Source organism: Zalophus californianus, chromosome 15 (genome assembly GCF_009762305.2).
Source record: "Zalophus californianus isolate mZalCal1 chromosome 15, mZalCal1.pri.v2, whole genome shotgun sequence".
NCBI lineage: Eukaryota > Metazoa > Chordata > Mammalia > Carnivora > Otariidae > Zalophus > Zalophus californianus.
The window spans coordinates 47,481,046-47,504,098 of NC_045609.1; the positions used below are offsets into that span (position 1 = coordinate 47,481,046).

At 44.7% G+C, this 23,053-nt stretch overlaps 1 protein-coding gene across 3 annotated transcripts in view; it reads right to left on the reverse strand.

Annotated features, from left to right (window-relative positions):
- Window positions 1-23,053, reverse strand: part of VSTM4 (V-set and transmembrane domain containing 4) — a 99,142-nt gene that overhangs the window by 67,656 nt on the left and 8,433 nt on the right. For all 3 annotated transcript variants that reach the window (XR_003520381.2, XM_027596545.2, XM_027596546.2), the window contains exon 3: window positions 3,575-3,643. Coding sequence is in view for 2 of the 3 variants with exons in the window: in XM_027596545.2 (XP_027452346.1) it covers window positions 3,575-3,643 (69 nt within the window). In the remaining variant the exon portion in view is untranslated. The remainder of the gene's footprint in view (window positions 1-3,574; window positions 3,644-23,053) is intronic.

Consider the following 23,053-nt stretch of genomic DNA (forward strand, 5'->3'; position numbering starts at 1 on the left):
CAGGGAAAATGCAAACACCAGGATCTCAGATCTACGTGACAAACTGCAGGTTTTTTTTTTTTTTTTTTTTTTTAATCCAGCTTGTAGTATCATCTTGCTCGGGGAGAAATACCTGAGCAATGGTCCTGAGGGATTTTAACTCACTCCAGCATTTCACCAAGAGGCCCGACAATGCTGTGTTTTGTGCCGCGGGCATGTGGTCAGCTGAGCGGAGCCCCAGGGGGACGGCCATCCCTCCGCAGGCCCTGCTGCAGCTGTCCCATCCAGGAACAAAAGGGCAAAGGCTCGGGATCAGGCACTAGGGAGTTTCATCCGTACCCCTGACCTCGCCGACACCGTGGCTGGGTTAAGAAAGCAAAACACACGGCCACTGCTGCCGGAATCCCGGGGAAAGAACTCTCTGGAAACAGCTGCTCTGAGGCATTAGACATAGTGAGGACTCCAATTCTTTTCTGAAGGGACCTAAGTCTCTGTGTTGAGAAGCGAGCCCACGCTGGGCTACGGATTTTGTGTAGAGAGCCAGGTGGAGGGTGACCCTGATAGTTGACAGCTACATGCGAAGTATAAACCACTATTAATTATACACTTGTTTTAGACATGTTGATGATGCTGCAAGGCATGTTGGGACCACATGCTGCCATATTTCCAAATATATGGAGTCTTGTTTTTTGTACCACGGGTATTTTTTTTTAAAGATTTTATTTGTTTATTTGAGAGACAGAGTGCACGAGCAGGGGGAGGGGCAGAGGGAGAAGCAGACTCCCCGCTGAGCAGGGAGCCCAAAGCAGGGCTCCACCCCAGGACCCCGAAATCATGACCTGAGCCAAAGGCAGGTGCTTAACCGACTGAGCCACCCAGGCGCCCCTGTACCACGGATTATTTCTAAATACAGTCCTTAGACCATTTGCACTAGGGAAACACCCTGGGCCCCAATACAAATGTTTTGCTCCCTTCCTAAAGGCAATAATCAGGTTCTCGGTGAGGAGCGCAGAATGCGGGTTACTAACAACCCCCCAGGAAAGCCGTGACAGCTGCCAGTGACCTACCTTAGGGATGCCCTGGATGTCTCCATACTTCTCCCCCACCGTAGGGCTCTGGGCCATGGGGCAGCTCCCAGAAACATGGGGTAAATCAATTGTTTTTTCTATTGTTTCACTCCATGAGGAGTAAAGTCGCTTTCATCTCCTTGCTAACAAATAGGCATTCCCTGAATGAAAGGCTGAGGGAAGGAGCTGGGGATTATTGCACTGGGAGAGGGTCATTAAATAAAAAGACAGCCACAAAGCCTGAATAAGAAAAGGCAGGGGATACAAGGAATCTCTACTGAATGAAAGTGAAATCTGACAAAGAAAATGTTTAATGGCAAAACAATGAATCCCAATGTCCTGAGTGACACTGTCTGGTTTGCAAACAATGTTCACAATCATGATTATATTTTTCTAAGAAGGAAAGTGCCTCCATCCACTGCTTTTAACTGGCTATTGGAAGGGGTAGGTTTGGATCCAAGCACCCGTCTCCCCCCATGGGGCACGATCTCCTTCCACCACATCTGTGAGTTAACTAAAGGTGAGGGGAAGCCTCCAGGGCACACACATCTCCCTAGATCTGTTCGGCAAGGGGATTCATCATCCATAAATGCCATGCCTTCACTAAGTGTAACCCTTCACAATTTCCTGATCTCACCTTTTAACATTCATCAGTTTTTCACTGACTAAAGGCTCTGCCTAAGAACTCACCAAGTACATTCTTTCATTGCTTCTGGTCATAATCCTCACCTACTTTGCGATAATAATTCCTGTGAACTTTCGTCACTCTCAGTAAGGCAAGGTTTTTCAACCCCGGCACTCTAGACATTTGGGGCCAGATAACTTACTTGTTGTGGGGAGCTGACCTGTGCATTGTTAGGACATTTAACAGCACCCCTGGCCTCTATCCAGTAGAGGCCAGGAGCATCAAAAGCCTAGTTACAGCAACCAAAAATGTATCCTCCACACACTGGCACGTGCGCCCTGGAGGGGCACAACCACCTGCAGAGAATCATTGCTCCAAGGCCCCAATCTGAGTGCGGCAGGATCGCCCCCGCACCCACCCCCACCCCCGAGGTCTTGTGAAAACCCAGACTGCTGGGCACCACTCCTAATGTTTCTGATCCTGTAAGTGAGGGGAGGGCCCAACACTGTGCCTTTGTATCGGGCTCCCAGGTAATGTTTCTGCTGCAGCGGCTCATCTGGGACCAGCCAGGGCTGCTGCTGGGGTCACCTGGAGAGCTTTTAACAAGTTCCAGCTCTATCAGAATGTCCAGAGCTGTGGTCCAGGTATCAGTGTTTTTAAAGCTCCCCAGGGGCTTCCAACATGGGTTGAAAATCACTTGCTGAAGCTTCTCAAACTATTTCTAGAACCCCAAACTCTATAAGAAACCAGAGATAAAATTTGTCACAGTAGGTGTACATTTCATTTTCACATGACTTGAAGATCCCTCCCTAAATCACTTAAGAGTAGGAATTCTGGAGCAAAACAAAACCACCCCAAATTATACAGATTGGAGATTTGTCCTCTACTCTTTCAAAACCCATGGGCTGATACCACCAGGAAGTCCCACCCTGGGAATATATTTATATAAATATATAGCTTTTTTATGTATATATAAATATATAGTTTTGGGGGTTTTTTATATGTATAAATATATAGTTTTTTGGGTTTTTCAAAAGATTTTACTTACTTATTTAAGAAAAAAAGAGAGAGAGCACAAGTGGGTGAGGGGCAGAGGGGAAGGGAGAAGGACAAGCAGACTCTGGGCTAAGCCCAGTATGGGGCTCGACCTCACTACCCTGAGATCAAGACCTGAGCCGAAATAGTCAAGATTCGATGCTTAACCAACTGAGCCAAGAAGTCAGGGTCCTTTTGTTGGCTAAAATGCAATAGGAAGTTACTCAAATAAGAGGGATGGAAGCTATCAGCAGAAAGTGGGAAGGGAAGGGACAAAAGCAAAGAAGGAATGTGTTTCATTTCACAGAGAACCAACAGTTCCAGCCAAGGAGATGCCCAACTGGGTGTTTCACCTGAGATCCCCTTACTAGGTGTGTCTCTCCTAACAGCCCCCATGGGTGCCAGCGTGAGCCAGGCTGGAGCTGAGGACCTGCACAGAAGCCCCCCGTGAGCTGACCTGAAGTTACCTTTAGCTCATTATACTAACATCACTTGGACAGAATGTCCTGCCATTTTTTAGAACGTACGAGGTATGCACTAGCATGCTGACATGCGAGGCATGCGCAACTGAACCAAAAGTACCGATGGCAGGTCCCTGCATCAGCCCCTAACACACTGAGTAAAAGCTTCCTGTACTAACCCCATGGGGAGACGGTGCTTAGAGAACTATCTCCCTGTCTCCTAACTTGTAACCCAAGTAATAAAAAGTCCTTAGCTTTCAGTATTTTCCTTGCGTTGTGTTCAATTTGGTGTACCCCAAGTGGTGACCCCCTTGAGTTCGGTTATATTTTCTTCCCATTCTATTCCCTTCCTATTATCTAAAAGCGAGGGAGGGACATCTTATAATAAAGAAACATGCAAGGTCTACCTTCAAAAAATGCCCAGGTCTCTTTCTTTTTCTCAACGGATGAATCTTCAGAAGCTTTGAGGGAAATCACTGTAAGACAAAAAAGAAATGGCAGAGCATGAAGTACAGTAGTTTATGGACCCGGCTCACACTGTGATCCAAAATAATGCCATATGGTGTGGCACTTACATTTATAGAGCAATTTTCCCATTTGCAAAACCACATTTAATTATCACAACTCACACATGAGGGAGAGGTACAATGCCTGACACATAACACTTGAGACACTAGTGGGGGGGAAAGTAGGTTGTCTTTGTTTAAAAGCTAATAAATGGCAAAGCTGGGACTCAGTACAGTAGAAGTCCCGCTTGCCCCACATACTTGCCAACTAAAGAGTTCCGCAGTGGGAATTCCAAAAACCAAAACATTTATTTGACCATTTTAGTGGATATCTTTCTAAGTATGGTGCACTTGCCGGGTACCTCTAGAGAGAGGAGCCTGAAGTCATCTAACGGCTCAGGGTCTGTGCTTTGAGCACCAACTCCATGCCAGATACACACACAGCAGGAAGCATCTGATTTTGAGATTATTTTGTCCACTTTTAGTCAGTAGCTGAGCACTGAACTTATTGCGCCTGCTTTCAACAGTCAGGGAAACAGAACTAAGCTACACAGTGCAAAACCTTGAACGTTACACGGAAGAGGTTGGAACCATGGAAAGGTTCTGTGCAGTAGGCATACATTTCAGTACACCTGATTAAGCTGACCAAAAAAAGCAAAATGTCAAGGAATGAGATTACTGTCCTATAGAACTTCCAGGATGAAGGAAATGGACACCTGCGTCTACTTGAGAATGTGAAATGTGGCTAGTCCACGTGGACCTGAGGAATTGAATTTTTAATTTTATTTTAATTTAAATGTATATAGCCACCTGTGGTCCATGGCTACCACACTGGAGAGTTCTAGAGAAGAGAATCTAGGACCTGAATAGAAAGACAAAGGAGGTGGGAATGGAGATTGTATCAGTATGAGAGGTAAGGCATATGGCAGAGATCGTCTGAAACTTTAACTCTATTTACTGTCCCTCCCAAAAACTTTTGTATTATATTGTCATGAATTTCAGTCTGAATTTTCCATCTTTTTACTTCTCTAGGCCTTATACTGGGTATTTCTTATTGATCCATCTTGCAGATCGCCGGTCTTCCCATCTGATAAACCCATCTATTAATCCTTTTTTATATTTAATTAATTTATTCGTGTTTATATATCCCAGCTCCCAGATGAATTTCTCCAGCTTGTCACCTAATTTTGAAACCATATTAATCATAGTATTTTAATGCATGTGCCTGATAACTTTCATATCTGCATCACTCATTGACCTGTTTCTCTTAACCTGCCTTTGCTTTTGATCCTGTCCCTTGCTATGTCTTAACACTTTTTTTAATTGAATGCCAGACGTTGTATATAGAAAACCTTAGAGAAGCTAGGCAAAATTTTATTTTCCGGGGTGCCTGTCAGGGTCAGTGGGTAGAGTGTGCAACTCTTCATCTCAGGGCTGTGAGTTCGAGCCCCACACTGGGTGTAGAGATTAGTTAAAAATAAGATCTTAAACATTTTTTACTCAAAAATAAAATCTTAAATTTTTTTTTTTTTAATTTTCCTGGTAACAAGTTAAAGTAGAGGGATGAACATCTAATCCAACCACCCTGCCTAGAGTCTGGGTTTCAGTTTTATATGGTCTGGACTATCTCAGGTTTACCCTAACTTCAGGGATCCTCAGTGAGAAGCCTAGAGTATTAAACAGGGCCCTTCCAATTGTTAAAATTGCCAAAAGTTCTGCTTGCCTCCTAGGCATCCTGATTGATACTTTCTGCATAGCTTCTCTTAACTAGTGCTGCTTAAGTTTGGTTGAATTTCTTAAAGAGTTAAGTGTCTCCAACAATTGGGGTCACTAACTTCCCTACGCTCTATCTGGATAGTCCTTCAGAGAAAAATTAGGATAGCTAAAATATATATAATTATGTAATACAAATGTATGTATGATATGTAAATATGTAATTATTACAGGTGAGATGCAGATTTTTTTTTCCGATTTCTAATTTTTCTCAGAAGGCAGGCTTTGGTCTGCTATAAGCTAGTCTGCCACTACTGAAGAACTCTCCCATTGGAACCTAAATTCCTTAAAATATTTCTTCTACCTCTATATCCCCATCCCTTGGTAGACTGTTTAGCAACTGGTAAGTGCCTAGTAAATAAATGGATAATCCATTTCTTTCTGAGTGCCCCACAAAGTACGCAGTCTGGCCCTCCAGGAATGAACTCTTGGTCTTGCATGGAATATTCGATAAGCCACACAATTTGCCCATCACCAGTTCTGCTTAATTTCCCCACCCACAGCTGACTGCCAGAGCAATCAATCAGATTCTTCCTTCAAGAACTGAAACTAAGAAACACAGTATATATGGTTGTTGTGGGCCCTGGGGCTGAAAGAGCCTGTGGACTTCCAGGCGGCAGCCATGTTGGAAAAACCGGCAAGTGGAACGGAGCAGGGGCAGAACCCCCAAGGGGAAACTGGAAGTGAGAGGATTCATGGAGCTGAGGACTTGATCTTGCTGGAGCTCTAGGCCCCAAGAGGGCTGATGTAATGTGGCTGCTATCCTTGCATTCTATGAGCTCCATATCCTTAAACTATCCCTACCTTTCTTCTGAGTTAGCTTGAAAGGTCTTTCATAGCTTCAACTAATTGAGCCTAGGCTAGGATAACCATAAAGAGACCCAATGAAGACAATACAGAAAGGAAAAATAGATTATCTCCAAGGACCTGAGTTTTCAGGAGATCGAGCGTGCCCATCATCATCCACAGCCTTCCCACTCCAAATGTGGCCCACAGCCCAGCAGTGCAGTGTCACCTGGGGGCCTGTCAGAAGTGCAGAATCACAGGGTCCCCAAGCCAGACCTACTGGATCAGAACCTGCTTTTAAACCAGATACCCTGGGTCAATCATATGAACTTTAAAGTTTGAGATGCACTAATACATACCGGGTTAAAAAAAAAAAAAAAGTTGCCATTTACTGGTTGGGTAACCCTGGGCAAGGTGCTTGATTTCCCAGTTCCTTAGTTTCACAAATAGGGATGGTAAGTGCCTACTCTTATGGGATGTGTGAGAGTCAAATGGGTTAATATATGTGAAGTGCTTAGAAAAGTGCCTGAGACCAAATAAGCCATTTTTATCTGCAACGATGTTAGCTCCATAAGAAAAGGGACTTTTGTCTATTTTCTTCACTGCTCTAATTCCCGCACCTAATTCCAGCATGGTCCTTTGCTGACAGCCCTTTGTTTCACTGGGTGACTCTTCAGTCATCCAAATGGTCCACAAGAAAGGTTTTCTTGTCCTTGTCGCTAAACGTCTACAGCTCAAAGGGGCTGCTATCACCCTAGCAGAGGCAGGTGCCTTCAGATAACTTTTTCTTCATTTTTCATTTTTTCTTTTCTGAAATTGTGGGCCCTTGATGTAGTCACTAACAATGGCTTTGCCTTATCTGGGATACAAGATAACAAGGTCTCCCTAACCAACTTATGGAGACATGCATTGAAAGAGCCAACAAACTAAGGATCCTAAGTTAACAGGGCTCTAAGCAATAAATTAATGGATGTTCCTCATTTCCCCCCAGTGCAACTATTTTATGGGAAAATGCAGCAACTCTGTTTGCATATGATTAGCAATACCAGTCATAACTTTATCTGTTCCACGGACTCTTTCAGAGCTTCAGAAATTTTTCCAAGGTTTTGTCGCAACTATCCTGTTTCGGCTGCTAGTCCCCTGCTATCTTCAAGGTGAATTTCATACATCGTCAAGCCCTGTGTCTGAGTCCACCCACTGTAAGGAAACACAGTGTGGGACATGGCCAGGTGGATAGAAGGGCTTTGTAGTGGACAAGCAGTGGGTTGCCGACTTGATTAGTGCCACTCCTTCACGGAATGATGGCTGCACAGGGCAGACATGAATTTATAGCGGCCAACCTGGAGACACTGAGTAGAAGAGGCCACTGCAGGGTAGATATGGAGGAGGAGAAAATGCTTCAAGGAAACATTCTGTTTCACCAAGGAAAGAGTGGCAAATTTTCCAACCGCAGATTATTCATGTTGATAAAGACCTTCAGAAATAAAATGCAAGTTTCTTGATCACAGAGCATTTATAATGGTTTCCGATAAATTTAGCCATCAGAAGACTGCAGCCTTTTAAACGAGATTCCATGTATCTGTCCCCTCTTTCAACTGCATTTGCCTCACCTGGTGATCCGGCTGGACTCTCAGACAACGAGAAGGAAGGTAATAAGCAGCCTTTCAGACCCAAAGAGCTGCCTTTTCCTAAGCATCAGCTCAGGGGAGCTCGAAGTCCTTACCTTCTAATAGCTACCTATGACTGGGGGGGTTCCCACCATAATCCCTCAAAGATTAGGAATTCACGTGCAGACAGCCTTTTAACTAATGGGCTGTCTTGTTAGGGTCATGCAGGAGGGATGGGGGCTCGTGCTCTGTGCTGGGTTTCCAAGACTGGGAGGAAGCATAGCACCTCTGTCCCTTCCCAGAAGGGAGTATGCTACTTGAGTATCCCTGTCTGACCCTCCTTCGTCTCCCACATCCACGCACCCTCCTACTCCCCCAGGCAAGGGGGTTGGGGAGCAGTCCCTGATCCAGGGGAGCTTCTGACACACTGCCCCTCTCTGGGTGAGAGGAATGTGGCGGAGCCCCTGCTCAAGGCAGCTTCTGTCTTGTACACGCTGAGACTGGGCTCTCAGCAAGTAGCTGATGAGGGGATGGGCAGCGTGCACCCCCTCGGGGAGGTCTCATGACCCCAGCTGCTGGGAGTGATGCCAACCCTGCCTGGGGGCCCCGCCTGTGGCCACTCATGTGCACTCTCCTCTTCCATCCTCCCTGCAAGGACCACCTCCACCCATGAGGTGTGGGGCCCCGGACCGCCATGCTGGGCCTGGGGGAGGGTCCCGAGGAGGGTAAGTGCAACTGATCAGGAAAGCAAAAAGAAGTCCAATCAGGCCTCACCACTAAACCACTTTTCTTAGTACAGTTTCATCTGGAATAAAGTGGGCATTTTTATCTCTGTCTGACTCCTAGGCCCATTTATTGATTGGTTTGCACTCACAGTAGAGAAAACAAGTAAAGAGCACTCAAAGCTAAGTCATCAACTTACCTGCTGACTGCTTTATAATTTCTTGAGACCCTGGTGCCCAGTGGGCAGAACCCGTGTGACCTTCCGGTGAAGGTTGGGGCCCAGATGATGGAGGTGCAGGCTGTCTGGGGGCCTCTACCCAAGACAGCAGAATCAGATGAATCTCAAAAGGGGCAAGTTGCGAGATCCACCCTGTCTGGGGCCCCTCCGGGAAGAACTGGTTCAAAGTGGCTGCAGGATCCCAAACGGTCTGGAAGAATGCAGCCCAGAGGCCCCCAGACAAATTGATCCTATCAGCTTCGTGTCTGGAAAAAGCAGTTTGGAAAGAAAGAATCTTGGTCAAGCCCCCTGGGATGAGATCCGTGGGGAAACCACCACGCAAAAAGGTGTGAAAACAGAGAGGCTTGATTCCTAACTTGGACAGAATGTCCTGCCAACTCCCTCAGGGAGAGCGTGTTTCACAGGCAGTGACAGACTGTGTCCCGGGAGTTTACCTGAGACCGGGACAGTGCCCCTCCAGGCTGAGGGGCCTCCCATTCCCTACTGGTCTCCTTTTCACAGATCATACTGACACCCTTCTCTGGACCTGCGCTGACCCCATCATCCATAGAACAGGTGGCTGACGATTTTTAGGGGCCTTGGAAAGGCTCCCTTTCTTCCAAAACTCTTTCTCATCTGCTCCTCTGTGTACCCAGTTTCTTTAACAAAAGATCCTACAATTAAAGGAGTTTAAATTGCAACCATCGGTTACATCCAAAGGAAGGTGCACAGCACATTTCTGATATGGAAAGCCTTCTGGAATGCAGATATTGATGGAGAGAGGTGTAGAGGGGGCCCCAGCAGAGCCAGAGGCCTGAGGAGGCCGCAGGGACATGAGAAAGGCCAGCCTGAGTTCAGGGACATACCTTTGCCTTTCTATTCCCACTGCTCGACAGGCTGGGCTAAAGTATTCTCCCAGATTACACAGATTTTAATCAGAGAGGGTGTGACCTTTATTTAGTGCCCAAAGACCAAGATTTCTAAAACTTTGGTGTGTAGTGGAACTCATTGGGACTCTCGCTAAAATGAAATTTCCCAGGCATCACCCCTGAGCTTCTGAAGAGAAATCTGGGGAGGGCTTGGGAATGTGCATGATTGGGGAGTGCATCATTCAGGAAAGCCTGAGGCTCAGGGTCTCCGTACTCCACTCAAAGAAGCCTCGCCTCACACACTCTTAGTAGAGAGGTGAGCACGAGTCCAAGGACATGTGGGAGAGGAGATTCAAGTCACGAGGAGCCAGACCCTGGGCCTCAATCCCTCGTCCAGTCCAGGGCAGGGTCCAGGGCTTGAAACTCAAACAATGCCTCTTTCCGTTTCATCCAGGGAAAAGAAAAGAAACAGCAAAACCTAAGGAGTAAGCAATAGCATGAGTGTTGTTTACAAAAAACTCCAAACAGGCCCCTTTAAATAGCGTGTCTTAGGACAAAAGAACACAGTTTTCAAGGAAGTTACTTTCTAAAGAGTAGACCATCTATAACAATTGATGTGTCTCTCCAAGCCGCTGACTCCAACTTGCAAACTGGAGAGAATTTGAGTGAGAGACACCGTCCTCCAATGATGACCTGGTATTTCATGCCCTCTCTCCCTGCACAACGTGTTGTCTTAGAAAGCATCACTGTGCCTCACTCCTTCATCTTGTCCGTTATCCACCACCCCCAGCTGACGGGAAGGTGACAGCTGGGACTGCACCGTCTTCTTCACTTCCCAGAATCCTTCTTGGCCCATTGTAAGTCACGGTTACTTTGAAAGAACAAATGAATGGAATGAGCATGAGCATTGATTGGTACTGGTGGGTCAAGACCTCCCAAAAGAACTTGGTCCTGGGATGACAACACTGTTACATTCTGGAAGGCTGGGAAGAGAGGCCAGGGAGAGACCTGTCTACCCAGCCACCCTCCTTCATCTGGAAGCCCTGCTTCCAAAGTACACCAGGTACACTTCCAAAGTACACCAAGCTTCCACCAGTACACCAGGCCATCAAGCCTGACTTCTCTGCAAAGTTCTGGCCTAGGACTTAATGTCCTCTGGGTCTGCTGTCCGGGAAGAACTGGTTCCTGGCTGTGATTAATCCTATGGCCTCTGAGTTCTTAGTTCATTATAGGATGGAGGCAGGAAGTCCCAGGATCTTAAGCAGAAGACAGTTCTTAAGTTCACTGGAGTTGAAATGAGAGGGGCAGCCATTGAAAGCCCTGGTCCCTGGCATGTAGGTCTCTCTGATTTGCACCCAGGGGCTGTAGGAATCCAGATGGCAGATACTGCCCTGCCTCAGTTTCCTTAGGCAGCATCTTGCACAGATCAATAGGAGGGAAAAATCGAAGGAGACCAGAAGAGGTTGGTGACATGGAGTACGTACAAGGAAAGATCCTTAAAGAAAATAAAGAGGAGTCAACATTTTGCTGCAAATTCAAAAATGAATATACTTAGTTCACCGTCCCTTCTTATTCAATGATGGGACAGTTTCCCAAGGAAAAAACTTAAAAATGTAGCTGTGTCACCACTATTTATAACAGGATCAGCGTTCTCAGGGAAGGCAACGGCAGCCCCAGGGACACACAGAGACTTTCTCTGTCTCTGAGCCTCGGAAGTTCACCCTATTGCTTCACTTCCCCCTGTGTCTCCAAGATTCGGGCCAAAGGCAGTCTCTCTTGGGGCTGAGACAAAGCCATGCATGTGAATAAGACCTCCCAGTGACCTACAGGGAGCAGCTGATGAGAAACGGAAAAGTTCCAGTTGTGTCTATTTCAAGCCACTCTTTTCTTTTGCATCCACTGTTAAGACAAATTCTAAAACACAAAGGAAAGCAAAAGAGCACACAAACAAACAAAAAACCCAGATTAAATAGACTTCCCATTATGACAAGACAGTTGGAAAAAAAAGTTGCCTTGCGAGATGGAATCTGCTACAGAATACAAAGGCCTTGTGTATGCCCCCAAAAAGCCATCAGGAAATGCTGAAATGGAGGGCTTGGGAACTGGCCCTCTCCAGATACAACGCCAGGCCAGGTCTATATATCTGCTCACTACCACCTTCCACTCCTTGTTGCCATTAATTAAAATGGCATTTTACCAAAGAGCCTGGGTCACTCATTCATTCTTTCTTAAAAAAAAAAAAAAAAAAAAAAAATCACTGAGCCCTTCTCTGTACCATGCCCTGTGTCAGGTATGAGGATACATTTCAGAAGAATCTGGCAGGTCCCTGGAGTCAAGGTCCCTGGCCAGGTCCACCATGCCAGCCTTGGCTCTTAGCACTGCCCCCCTCTGACCCTCACCACCCACAAACATGCAGCCAGCTTCATCAAGTCAGATCCATCCATCTCGTATCTACATGTCCCCTCCTCCAGACTGAGAGGCTGGGGCCCGGAGAGGCTGGGGATCAGATCTCCCCACCCGTCCCTCTCTTTAAGGTAGGCACAGTGATAACAGGCTTATAAACCGGGGCTTAATACATGTTTGCTCAGCTTGATTTCAGTCTCTCAAACTCTTCCAAGACCATGGCAGTTGGAGTGAGGGTAGGCACACTGAAGAATTGTGTCAAGTGTAGTTTAAATTACACTCCTGTTGTCAATTTGTTCCCTTTGAGGATCTGGACCTGTTGATACTTTCAACATCATGATGTGTGCTTGCTTAATTAAGCAGTAGCACTAAATGTTTAGTAAATCTCACTCCTAATTATCTGCTCTGTGTCTCCAGAGAAAAGGGAATTATTTAATTTCTTCCCCTGAAACTTGAAATATGGGTTCCCTGTGGTAGTACTTTCAGATCCAATTATTAAATTCCCTCTAACATTTTGGAGTTAAGTAGTTAAATAAGAAATTAAAATTTCATCTTTGCCCCCAAATACTTTTAGGGTAGCAGAGTTTTCTGTTTGCTTTGTTCACCCCCCACATTTAAAGCTTATTTATATAATCTTAAGTCAGATAGCCATTTGGCTTATTAAAATATGTTATTTGGGGTCAGACTGAGATACTGATTAAATTGCGGGAGACAGCCTTTGCAAATTGCTTCTATTATTAGCATTTTCACTGTTAATGAAGACGTCTCCATCTGAAAGTATGCAGATTCATTTTGGCTCAGAGTATCAGTCTGCCTCTGAGTTTGTGGGTGGCAGGCCTGGGCTGAAAAGCCACCAAGGATAACTTTTTATGAGGTCTGGGGAATTAAAGCTGCCATCCCTTAAGACCTCACCAAGCAGCTTCATGTCCCCATTGGGCAGTAACCCAAACCTCTGCTTATACTCTCTCATTTCCATTCTGATTTCCTTGTTGTGTCCTCTCCAGATACAACACCAGGCCAGGTCTATATATCTGCTCACAGATATGAGCAAGGAGATATTACCTAAAGATGGCTGTCATTGGAGCAGAAGACACAAGGCTCAGGGGGCCCCTGGGGATCGAGGTGACTGCAGCTGGTCCCCATCTAGAGCACTGTGCTTCTCTGGATTTCCCACAGACTTACCTTCTGGGGACCTGGGCAAAGAGATGCTATACTTTCTCCCTCCAGGGCTGCCCTTCTACCAAGAACATTCCGCTTTTTCCAGACGGCCAACGGGCTGGCCTGGAGATGCCTGAACCAACACCAACCCAAACTAGCTCCTTCCGTTGCCCCAAATGTTGGCTCCATCCCTAATCCTGCCTTTTGGCCTTCTCACCACCCCCCCACCCATGGTTTCAGCTGCCTGACTCAAGAAATCAGTTCTCACTAGCTGGATCAGACAGGAGCTTCAAATCCACAGGCCTGTGGACCTACCAGACATCGTTGCAGGGTGGCCTCCACCATCTTACTCTCAATCCTAAATGTCCCCTGTGGACTGGCTATGGGCACCACCCTGCTCATACTACCGAGTTAGACCTCTGGGTGCCATCCCCAAGCTCTCTCTCTTGCCCACACCCAATCAATTACTAAAGACTTCTCATCTGACCTCTCCATGTCCCTCCATTCCTCCTGCCAAATGTCATCTTCCATCATTCCAAGCCTGGGCAACTACAAAAGGCTGCCTCCTCATCCTCTAGTCTGGTCCCCCAAATCCATGCCCTGAACAGCCAACACAAGGACCTGTCAGAAGACTTTATACTTCCCGGGGTTTTCCAAGGGCTAAAGCAGAGAGCCTCAAAACTGCCTGATGATCAAATCACCTAGACTTCATGTTAAATATTCAAATTCCACCCCAGGCCTAACAGACTGGAATCCCCTGGGCAGATGCTTGGGAATCTTGGGAATGTTAACAGTGGCCCCGGTGGTTCTTACCATTAGGCGAGGTTGAGAAGAACAGCCTACGAAATCAAGTGTAAATTCCTTAATATTCAGTACAAGCCCCTCCACCTTCAGCCCTGACTGCCTCCCCCAGTAATCCACGGCTGCCCGCCCCAGCTCAGGCTCCCATCCACAGTGATGGGACACCCACACACTGAAATGCTGCCTCTGCCCATTTCCAGCCCTGCAGAAAGGGCACTGCCTTCTCCCTCATCCTCAGGGGCTCTCCCGTGTGTTGAATGAATGCTCCATGCACACCGTGATCATTGCACGTACATTACCCTGTAACATCCTAACTGTTTGTGTAACAGCCACCCCTATAGACAGATCTACCCGTATGTGTCCCCATGTTTCCAGCAGAGCAGGTACTCAATAAAATGCCCACTGAGTGAAGGGATAAATGAGTCCACCCAGCACTGCTGAACACTGTAGTCAACGGGTTATTTCCCGAGGCAATGTGTTCACTGAGCCCAGCAAAGCTTCCTCCGCTGAACTGATCGCATCTCTGGAGGCTGCCACTCATTTCCTCCTCACGTTCGCCCCTCTTCTCTAGTTTGAGTCGATCTTTCTGGAAATGAGGTTCCCCAAACGGACTGCTGTAGTCCCCATTTGTCTCACCAGCGCAGCACACACGACACAACCGCCTTCCTTCGCGGGGACACGGGGCCAACTCGTTCGCGGACGGAAATCACCGCGGCTGCTGGCGCTGCCGAATCCGATTGCAGGCGCACGTCTAATTCACTGCCACCGTCACCAGGGTCCCTTCACAGAGACAGCCTCTCAGCCTCTCGTGGGCGATCCAACGGTGCCTGAGCTGCGTTGTCCCCACATGCATTGCTCTGCCATTTTCCAAATTGAATCTCATTCTGTTATTTCCTGCCTGTATTTCTCACCTCTCTGGATTCGTTTTTATTATGTTTTTACTCCTCGCTGACATGAAAAACATTTCCCAATTTTGTATTTTCTGTAAAGTTCATTAGGGTGCTGTGTGCTCCTTTCTCAGTGTCATTGATTAAACAATTCAATGAAATCAAACCTAACATTGGCCCTCCCGGTTTCCACTGAACACCTCTCCAGAGGGTTGCAGCGCCATGTGTAACTTAGGACTTTCTGATCCATTTTCTCTGCAGGCAGGGCTTCTTGTTCCATACAATGCTCACAGAGCACGAACAATTGGAGAATCTGCATAACATTCTTTACCTTTCCTTCTGCCTCCGTGTAATAAAAATAATGCCGTCAGGTTCATCTGACAGGACAACTTCTCCAAAATAAGCCGATCGTGACTCCATTGCCCTCTAGAGGGTCACATATTTTCAGTTTCCATTATTTATCATTTCATTTTGTGCCACACAGCACCCACAACCCTACAGGCAGGAGCCCTCCCTCCCACGATCTCACACAGACATGGATAAGCCCCGATTTATCAATTCACAATTCTTCAAAATCTCCACTTCTCCATCACGTTTTACTGACATGCACAGGTAAAATATAAAATGGCAAAACAAAAGTTGTGCTTTGCCTCAAATTAACACAACTTACATTTCTTAGCCAAACACTTTCAGAGATGTCTCCAGGGGGGAAAAGCCATGGCAAATCCGTATGTTAGTGTAGATTTTTTTTCCCAATAACTCGCTTTTTTTCACCACATATACATGCTCAAGGACTCACTCCAAATTGGGAGAAACTCAAAAATAGAGAGAGGAAAGTAAAGCAAATAACACTGCAGATATTGGGATGAGCTGGTTATTTGGTTTGGTCTTGGGTTTTTGTTTTTTTTTTTTTGTATGAGATTTATAAAGCATTTTATAAGCACATGGATAACGAGCTGGACTTTGTAAGGAGCCACCATCTGAGGGATGCACCAGGGATGAGACAGTGACTCTGAGGCACCTGCCTAGAAAAGCATACGATGGGATGAAGTTGCTCTAGGCCCTGATCTCCTTACAATTTCAGTGTTTCAAAACGGAAGCTCTTTGAATAGCCACCTGCCCGTTTGTAGGTTTCTTCTCTGAGGCCCCTATTATATAGACCAGGAAGTTGTAGAAAACCTCAGCCCCCTCTGATAATCTATTTCTCTAGCCCACCTCCAAGGTGCTACATTGAATCCAGAAACCAGAAGCCACAAGTTTGAAACAAGCTCCAGGTTGCAACTGAACAACCAGTTTGCTCCTGCAAAGACCAGAGCAGACCAGTCAGAGCCACAAAGGCCCTCAGCAGCCCTGACCTTTTGACTTTTTCCCTCATTATAATGCTAAAAATCATGCGGGGGGGGGGGGGGGTTGAGAGGGGTTGAGACTTAACATGCAAATAAAATGTTCTGTCAACTGCACCTGTGCACCGAACTCCCTATATTTCCCTACCTTTACCTGGGATATATATACATGACGTCACTCCTTTCCTGCCCCAGCCCCTTCAAACACTTGCCCGGTCCCTAGTTCGGGGAGCAGCCTGGTATCCCTCTTACTAAGGCTGTCTCCCTCATGCTCAGGCATGAGCTTGCAGTAAAATCTATCCACCCCATCCTTGGCCTTGTGTCTCTTTCTTACCTGGGAGGGTCAGAGAACCCTGAGGTCATTAACACCTTGAGTAAAAAAAAAAAAAAATAGTAGGAAAGTAGGTTTTAAAACTTTAGGCTATCTCTGACAAGTTTCTAGAATGGATTTTTTATTATTATTAAGACTAATTTTTTTAGAGAAGTTTTAGGTTCAGAGCAAAATTGAGGGGAGGGTACAGAGAGCTCCCATACCTCCAGCTCCTATACATGCATAGCCTCCCCCACTGTCAACAACCCCCACCAGGGGGGTACATTTGGTACAACAGATGAAACTACAATGACACATCATAACCACCCACAGTCCATCATTTACCTTAGGGTTCACTCTTTGTATGGTATGTTCTATGGGTTTGGACAAATTAATAATGACATGCTATCCACCATTATAGAATCATACGGAATGTTTTCTTTGCTGTAAAAATCCTCTGTGCTGCACCTATTCATCCCTCCCTCCCTGCAACCCCTGGCAATCACTGATCTTTTTACTGTCTCCCTAGTTTTGCCTTTTCCAGAATGTCCTAAGGTTGGAATCATACAGTTTGTACCTTCTCAGATTGGCTTCATTCACTGCGCAACAAGCATTTAAGTTTCCCCCATGTCTTCATGGCTTGATAGCTCATTTCTTTAGAATGGATTTTGTAAAGAGTTTTAAGAAATTTAAAAAGGAAAAGGTAAATTACTAAGAGACATTGCCAGGTCAATCCCAATTGCTTTTCTGATAGGTTTACTGGTGGGGATCATGAAAAAGTCATGGGTATCTCAAAGCTGGTTTTTCAGTAGAGAACTGACAGTCCCTAGCTGTGGCCATGTGGGCTAGATGGAAAAATATGGTTAAGATAAAAGCCCAAATGGTAAAATTAAAATTCCCAGCACTGTCAACAAATAGAGTACAGGTAGATGACTCACTACCCCTTAAGTCCTGGCCAGTGCAATAAGGTCAGCAAAAACAATGACTATCCATTTGCAGACATTCTTGAGAAGCAACCGAAAAAGTATATATTGAAAAAAAAAAAGATAAGTCACTATGTTGTCAAATGCAAGTCAACAACCTTTCTGTACATCAGCAATAACCAACTTAAAAGATGTGTGTGTGTGTATGCATGTAGGGAGAAGGGACAGAATCTACTTACAAGTGTTACAGTACCTAGAAATAAACATAATAAAAAATATTCAAGGCTCATGTTAAGATATCTTTTACTGAAAGATTAAAAAGAATAATCACCCTGCATACATGAAGGAACATAGCAATTCCATGGACAGGAACATTTAAAATCAGAAAAACACTGGGCACCTGGGTGGCTAAGTAGGTTTAGCATCTGACCCTTGATTTCAGCTCAGGTTATGATCTCAGGGTCTTAGGATCAAGCCCTACACTGGGCTCCACACTGGGAGTGGAGCCTGATTAATTTTTTTTCTCTCTCTCTCTCTCTCCCTCCCTCTGTAAAAAAAAAAGAAAGAAAGAAAAAGAAAAAAATCATAAAGACATAAGATGTATATACCCACGCCAAAGTAATTTATAAAGTCAATTAAACCCCAATAAAATCAAACCCCAACATAATTTCTACATAACTATGTAAGATTGGCTGAAGAAAAAACTATACGAGACCAGGCAAGGCATTTATTTAAAAAATAATGAGACTTGCCTTATTCTCTAATAATTAAAATAGTGCTTTATTGGTGAGTATGGAGTTTGCATTTAAATGTAGGAATTTTGCTTATGACATTGTAGCATTTCAAAACAGGGAAATTTTATCTATTCAATAGATAAAGTAGGGACAATAGAATAGCCATTTGGAAACAAAGAGTTATTTATTCCACATCTTATACAAAAATGGATTCCAAAGAGATAAAGGAGTAAAACTTTTTTTTAATCCTTTAAAAATATTAAAGAAAAATACAGAAAATACTTTTATAAGCTTGGGTGGGAAATACCTTCCTAGATAATATATGAAACCAAGGTACCATGTGCAATTTATTGAATAAATTACATCTCAATTTAAAAAAAATATGACTGAAAAAAGGAATATCATAAAGAAAAAAAACAGCAAATTTGACAACATAAATATCCTGAAAATGTAAAATATCTATGTGGTAAATAAATAAATAAATAAACAAAGTGTAAAGATAAGTAACAAATAGGAAGAAAATTTTGTACCATATATAACAGGTAAAAAATTAATGATCAGATAAATATATATATATATATGTATGTATATAGCAACCAACTGAAAAATAGGCAAAGGTTAGGGACAGGCGATTGACAGAAGAAATTTTTTTTTAAAGATTTATTTATTTATTTTTAGAGAGAGAAACAGAGAGACAGCGAGCACGAACGGGAGGGGCACACGAAGAGGGAGAGACAGATGCCTAGCTCCACGCCCAGCGTGGAGCCCAACACGGGGCTCGATCCCACAACCCTGAGACCACTACCTGAGCCAAAACCAAGAGTCAGACACTCAACTGAGTGTGCTACCCAAGCGCCCTGACATTAGAAATTTTTTTAAACAGTCAATAAACATACGACGAGATGTTCAACCTCACTAATAATTGAATACAATAACTGAAATTAAATTGTATTGAACATAATAATCGAAATTAAAACAACAATGAAATATTCTTTTTCCCATCATTGGGATAAATAATGAAAAAGATTAATAATATTCATTGGTAACGAAGCTTCAGGGAAATAGACCCTATCATGCAATGATGGTCAGAGTATAAATTTGTAAAATCTTTTTGGAGAGCATACGGGCATTGTCTATTAAAAATTTAAATATGCATAGCCTTAGGCCCAGCAATTCTCTTTCCAGGAATCCAACAGATGCACTTGAAAATGTGTAGAATGATGTTCACTGAAGCACTTGTTGTGTTAATGAAAAACTGGGAGTTTCGTGAGACTTCATCACTAGGGGAATGATGGCATGCAGTTTGGTGTTGTCTGGCTATGTAATATCAATTACGAAAAAGTGTAAATAACATCATCAGCAATACTTGTAAAGCATGAAGTGTAGTGTTGTTGGAATATATGTGTGTGGGTGTGCATTAAATGCCCACACAAGAGGGACTTGATGGATGCAGACCACACCATTGATGATGATGACCTCTGGGGACGGCAGTACACCTGAGGATGTTAGGATGTAAGACAGATCTCTGTGGGCTAGCATACACAAATAAGTCCTGAGCAAGGAGGAAGGATGGACGAGGGCCTTGCATGAGATGTACAACTGGAATAGGCCAAGGGAAAGAGAGGTGACTTCTCCCAGAGAAGGTGACATTATCCACCAAGTCTTGCCTACCTCAAAGTATCGATAGCAAGAAGTGCTGCTATCAAAGAGCATTTCATTCATTCATCAAGTACTTATTGAGGGTCAACTGTACACCAGGCATTCCTCGTCCTCCTTTTCCTCCTCCTCATCATTATCTCTAAAAAGTCTGTATTACATAGAACCAGTCCATAGGAAAAAGGCCTTTCAATGCTGGTGGGAATATAAATTCATTAACTATTCTAGAGGTCAATTCACCTCCTCAAATTGTATCAGTCTAAATTATATCAATCATTAAATTGAATATACCTTTGGACCCAGCAATCTTATTTCCAGGACTTTATTCTAAAGGCAGGAACATTTATGGAGATTTATTGACAAGAATTTCGAACGACTTAACTGTCCAATAACAGTAACGGGAAAGATAAATTGTGATACGTCCCCATCATGGAATACTATCCTGCCATTAAAATTATGCGATGGAAGCATATTTAACAACATGGGAAAATGTGCACACTCTAGTAACATGAGAAAAGCCAGTCAGAAAATAGTACTTAGAGTATGAGAGGAATTAGGTTTTTAATTTTTATTTGCATACAAGTGATTGGAAGGACCTACATTGAAATGTTAAGTTATGCCTGGGTGGAGATATTGCAAGCCATTTTTATTTTCTTCTTTAAGCCCTTTCAATATTTCTTCACATATTCTCTACTTGAACTATATTATTTTTGCAATAGAAAACAGCCAACATGTGGAGACCAGGCTACACGGCTGTGACACCCACCTGCCAGGAACCACCCCCTCAAGACACAGCAAGAGTCAATCTCCTTTTGCAACAGTGTGACGAGAAGACACCACGTGTCAACCATTCTTCCTGGGAGCTTACAGCAATTTTATCTCACATTAAGAACAATGCAAGGAGAGTGTGACAGTCCGTGGTCAAGGGCAGGGGAGAGGGGTAGTGTTAAAAACATTCCCGAGAAAATTTCCCCCGTCCTGTGAATGGCTTGAGAAGCCTGCAGGAAGGAGAGCAAAGTTGAGTTCCCTAGAACAGAGGGGCTCTGGAGCCCAGAGGAGGAAAGGCACTCACTGCAAAAAACACTTCTGAGAATGGCTATTCGGTGTCATCACCCAAAAGTATTTGCCCACAGAACTTTTCATTGTGTTTGGTTTTGTTCTGGTTTTCCATAAAACAATTACTAATATGAGATGAAGATTTAGGAAAACATCGCCCCTGGAAGTGAGCAAGGAAAAGGGCCTGGGGAAATGTCATCCTGGGAGGCTGGAGCCATGGGCCTGTTCCGCACCTTGCCCAGGAAGGACTAGTGAGCCAAGCTTCCGCACGCTCCCCCCAGCCTGAGGCGGACATGTTCCAATCTAAACAAGCCAGTCTGCTTTCAGGTCATTTATGTAGAGTCACCTTTTCTTAACCCTCCTGGTGGAGTCCCCTTGAAGCCTACGTGGAATGTCCTAGAAGGTACGGTCCCCTCGAAAAACCACAGCCCGGCCCAGAGGCTGAGACGGTGTGAGGAGTGGGAGGCTCTGAGGTTGAGCCGATGCAGCCAGGGAGGCCCAGCTCTGCCGTGAGATAAGAACAACTTCCAGGGCCTGAGGCGGATGAGCCTGAGGCAGATAGACTGAGAGACAAGGGGAAGGGGGGGGAGAAAAGAGTAAGTGAAGGGAAGGGGAGGGAGGCGGGGAGGAATCAGAAATGAGAGGACCAGGAGATGGAAAGAAAAGGGGAGAAAGAAGAGAAAGGAGGTTCAGAGAAGAGAGCGGGAACAGGAGGAAGGGGGGCAGGGGGAGAAGGGTCTGTATCTCCAGTGAAATCTTATGAACCACCTCAGATTCGGGGAGCAAGTACCTAAATAAACATTCTAGAAGGAACCCACCTTCACTCAATGAAAGTAGATTCACATTAAATAATGAACTAGATGACTGCACTCGAATCCAGGGAACCTTTTCATCTATTTTAATTGGCAGAGTCCTCACTACCAAGAGGTGTAGCGCACAGTTCCAGAATATACGGTGACAGAAACATAAAAAGGACATGTATAAGATCTTATGTTTCAGAGCCAAGTGATACTCAGAGTGGATTCCCTCCTCAGCCCATGGTCATCTGATGCATTTTTCTGTTTTCTGTGCCAAAAGATATATTTATACTAATAGTCATTTGTTTTCTTGAATGAATTTGCTTAGGGAGATAAAGTGCACATTTCAGATAATACATCATTCCGTGCTTAAGAACATTATAATGAGCAAACTCCAAAGGCAAATAAAGTTGTACTAACCACTATCTACATAAATTATCTACTTTAACATGTCCCTTATTCATGCAGGATATTAAAAATACCCTTTCTCCTTCTATCAAAAAAAAAAAAAAACACCTCTTTACAACTGAGTTTTATCCCTTCAAAAAAAGCTTATCAAAACAACATCACTAATGCCTTTAATATTATATTACATGTATATAATAAAATTAGATTCTTTCTCACACTTGGGACCATCAGCTTTACTTTGTGATCCTCTTTATCTTGTACCAGACCAAATTCAAGTTCAAAACAATCAAAAATGTAATATTTAGCACACAATAGCAAGTCTTATTAAAACTGTAGAACATTTGTGATAAAAAAATGATAACCTTCGAATATGGTGCTTGGTAGCTAAGATGTTCCAGAACACGGCCCATGCCTCCTGTCATTCTCCAGGAAGGGAGGGTTACCTCTGGTCCTTTGCCCACTTTCAGATGAATTTCTCAGGGAGATGTTGCCTGGGGCTTGGATCAGTTCCTCTGGGCAAAAGATCAGAGCCACCAGGCTGCCCTGCTCGGAGGCTTGGAAGCTGACATCAGGACCTCCCGATGCATGCCTCCTCCCGGGGATGCCCAGCACCCTCTAGCCAAAGCAGCCAAGGCTGCACAGACCTGAGCTGGGGAAAAAGTACACACACAGCCAGTCCAATCTTTTAGACATGAAGGTTTTTCCCAGGGTTATGTTGGGCAGCATGGGGCCAGGCACTTGCTCCCTCCTCTCCTTACTTCCATGTTAGCCCCAGTGTCCAAGGAAAGATCTAGCCTTGTCCCCACAGCCTGGTTCACATGGCCCACAGAGGCCATGAAAATGCATATGAGCCCAGAAGAGCCATCTGGGGGCCCCTATCTCGCCGATTAGAGGAAGGACCACTGATCTGTCCCCCCATTTCTCCCCAA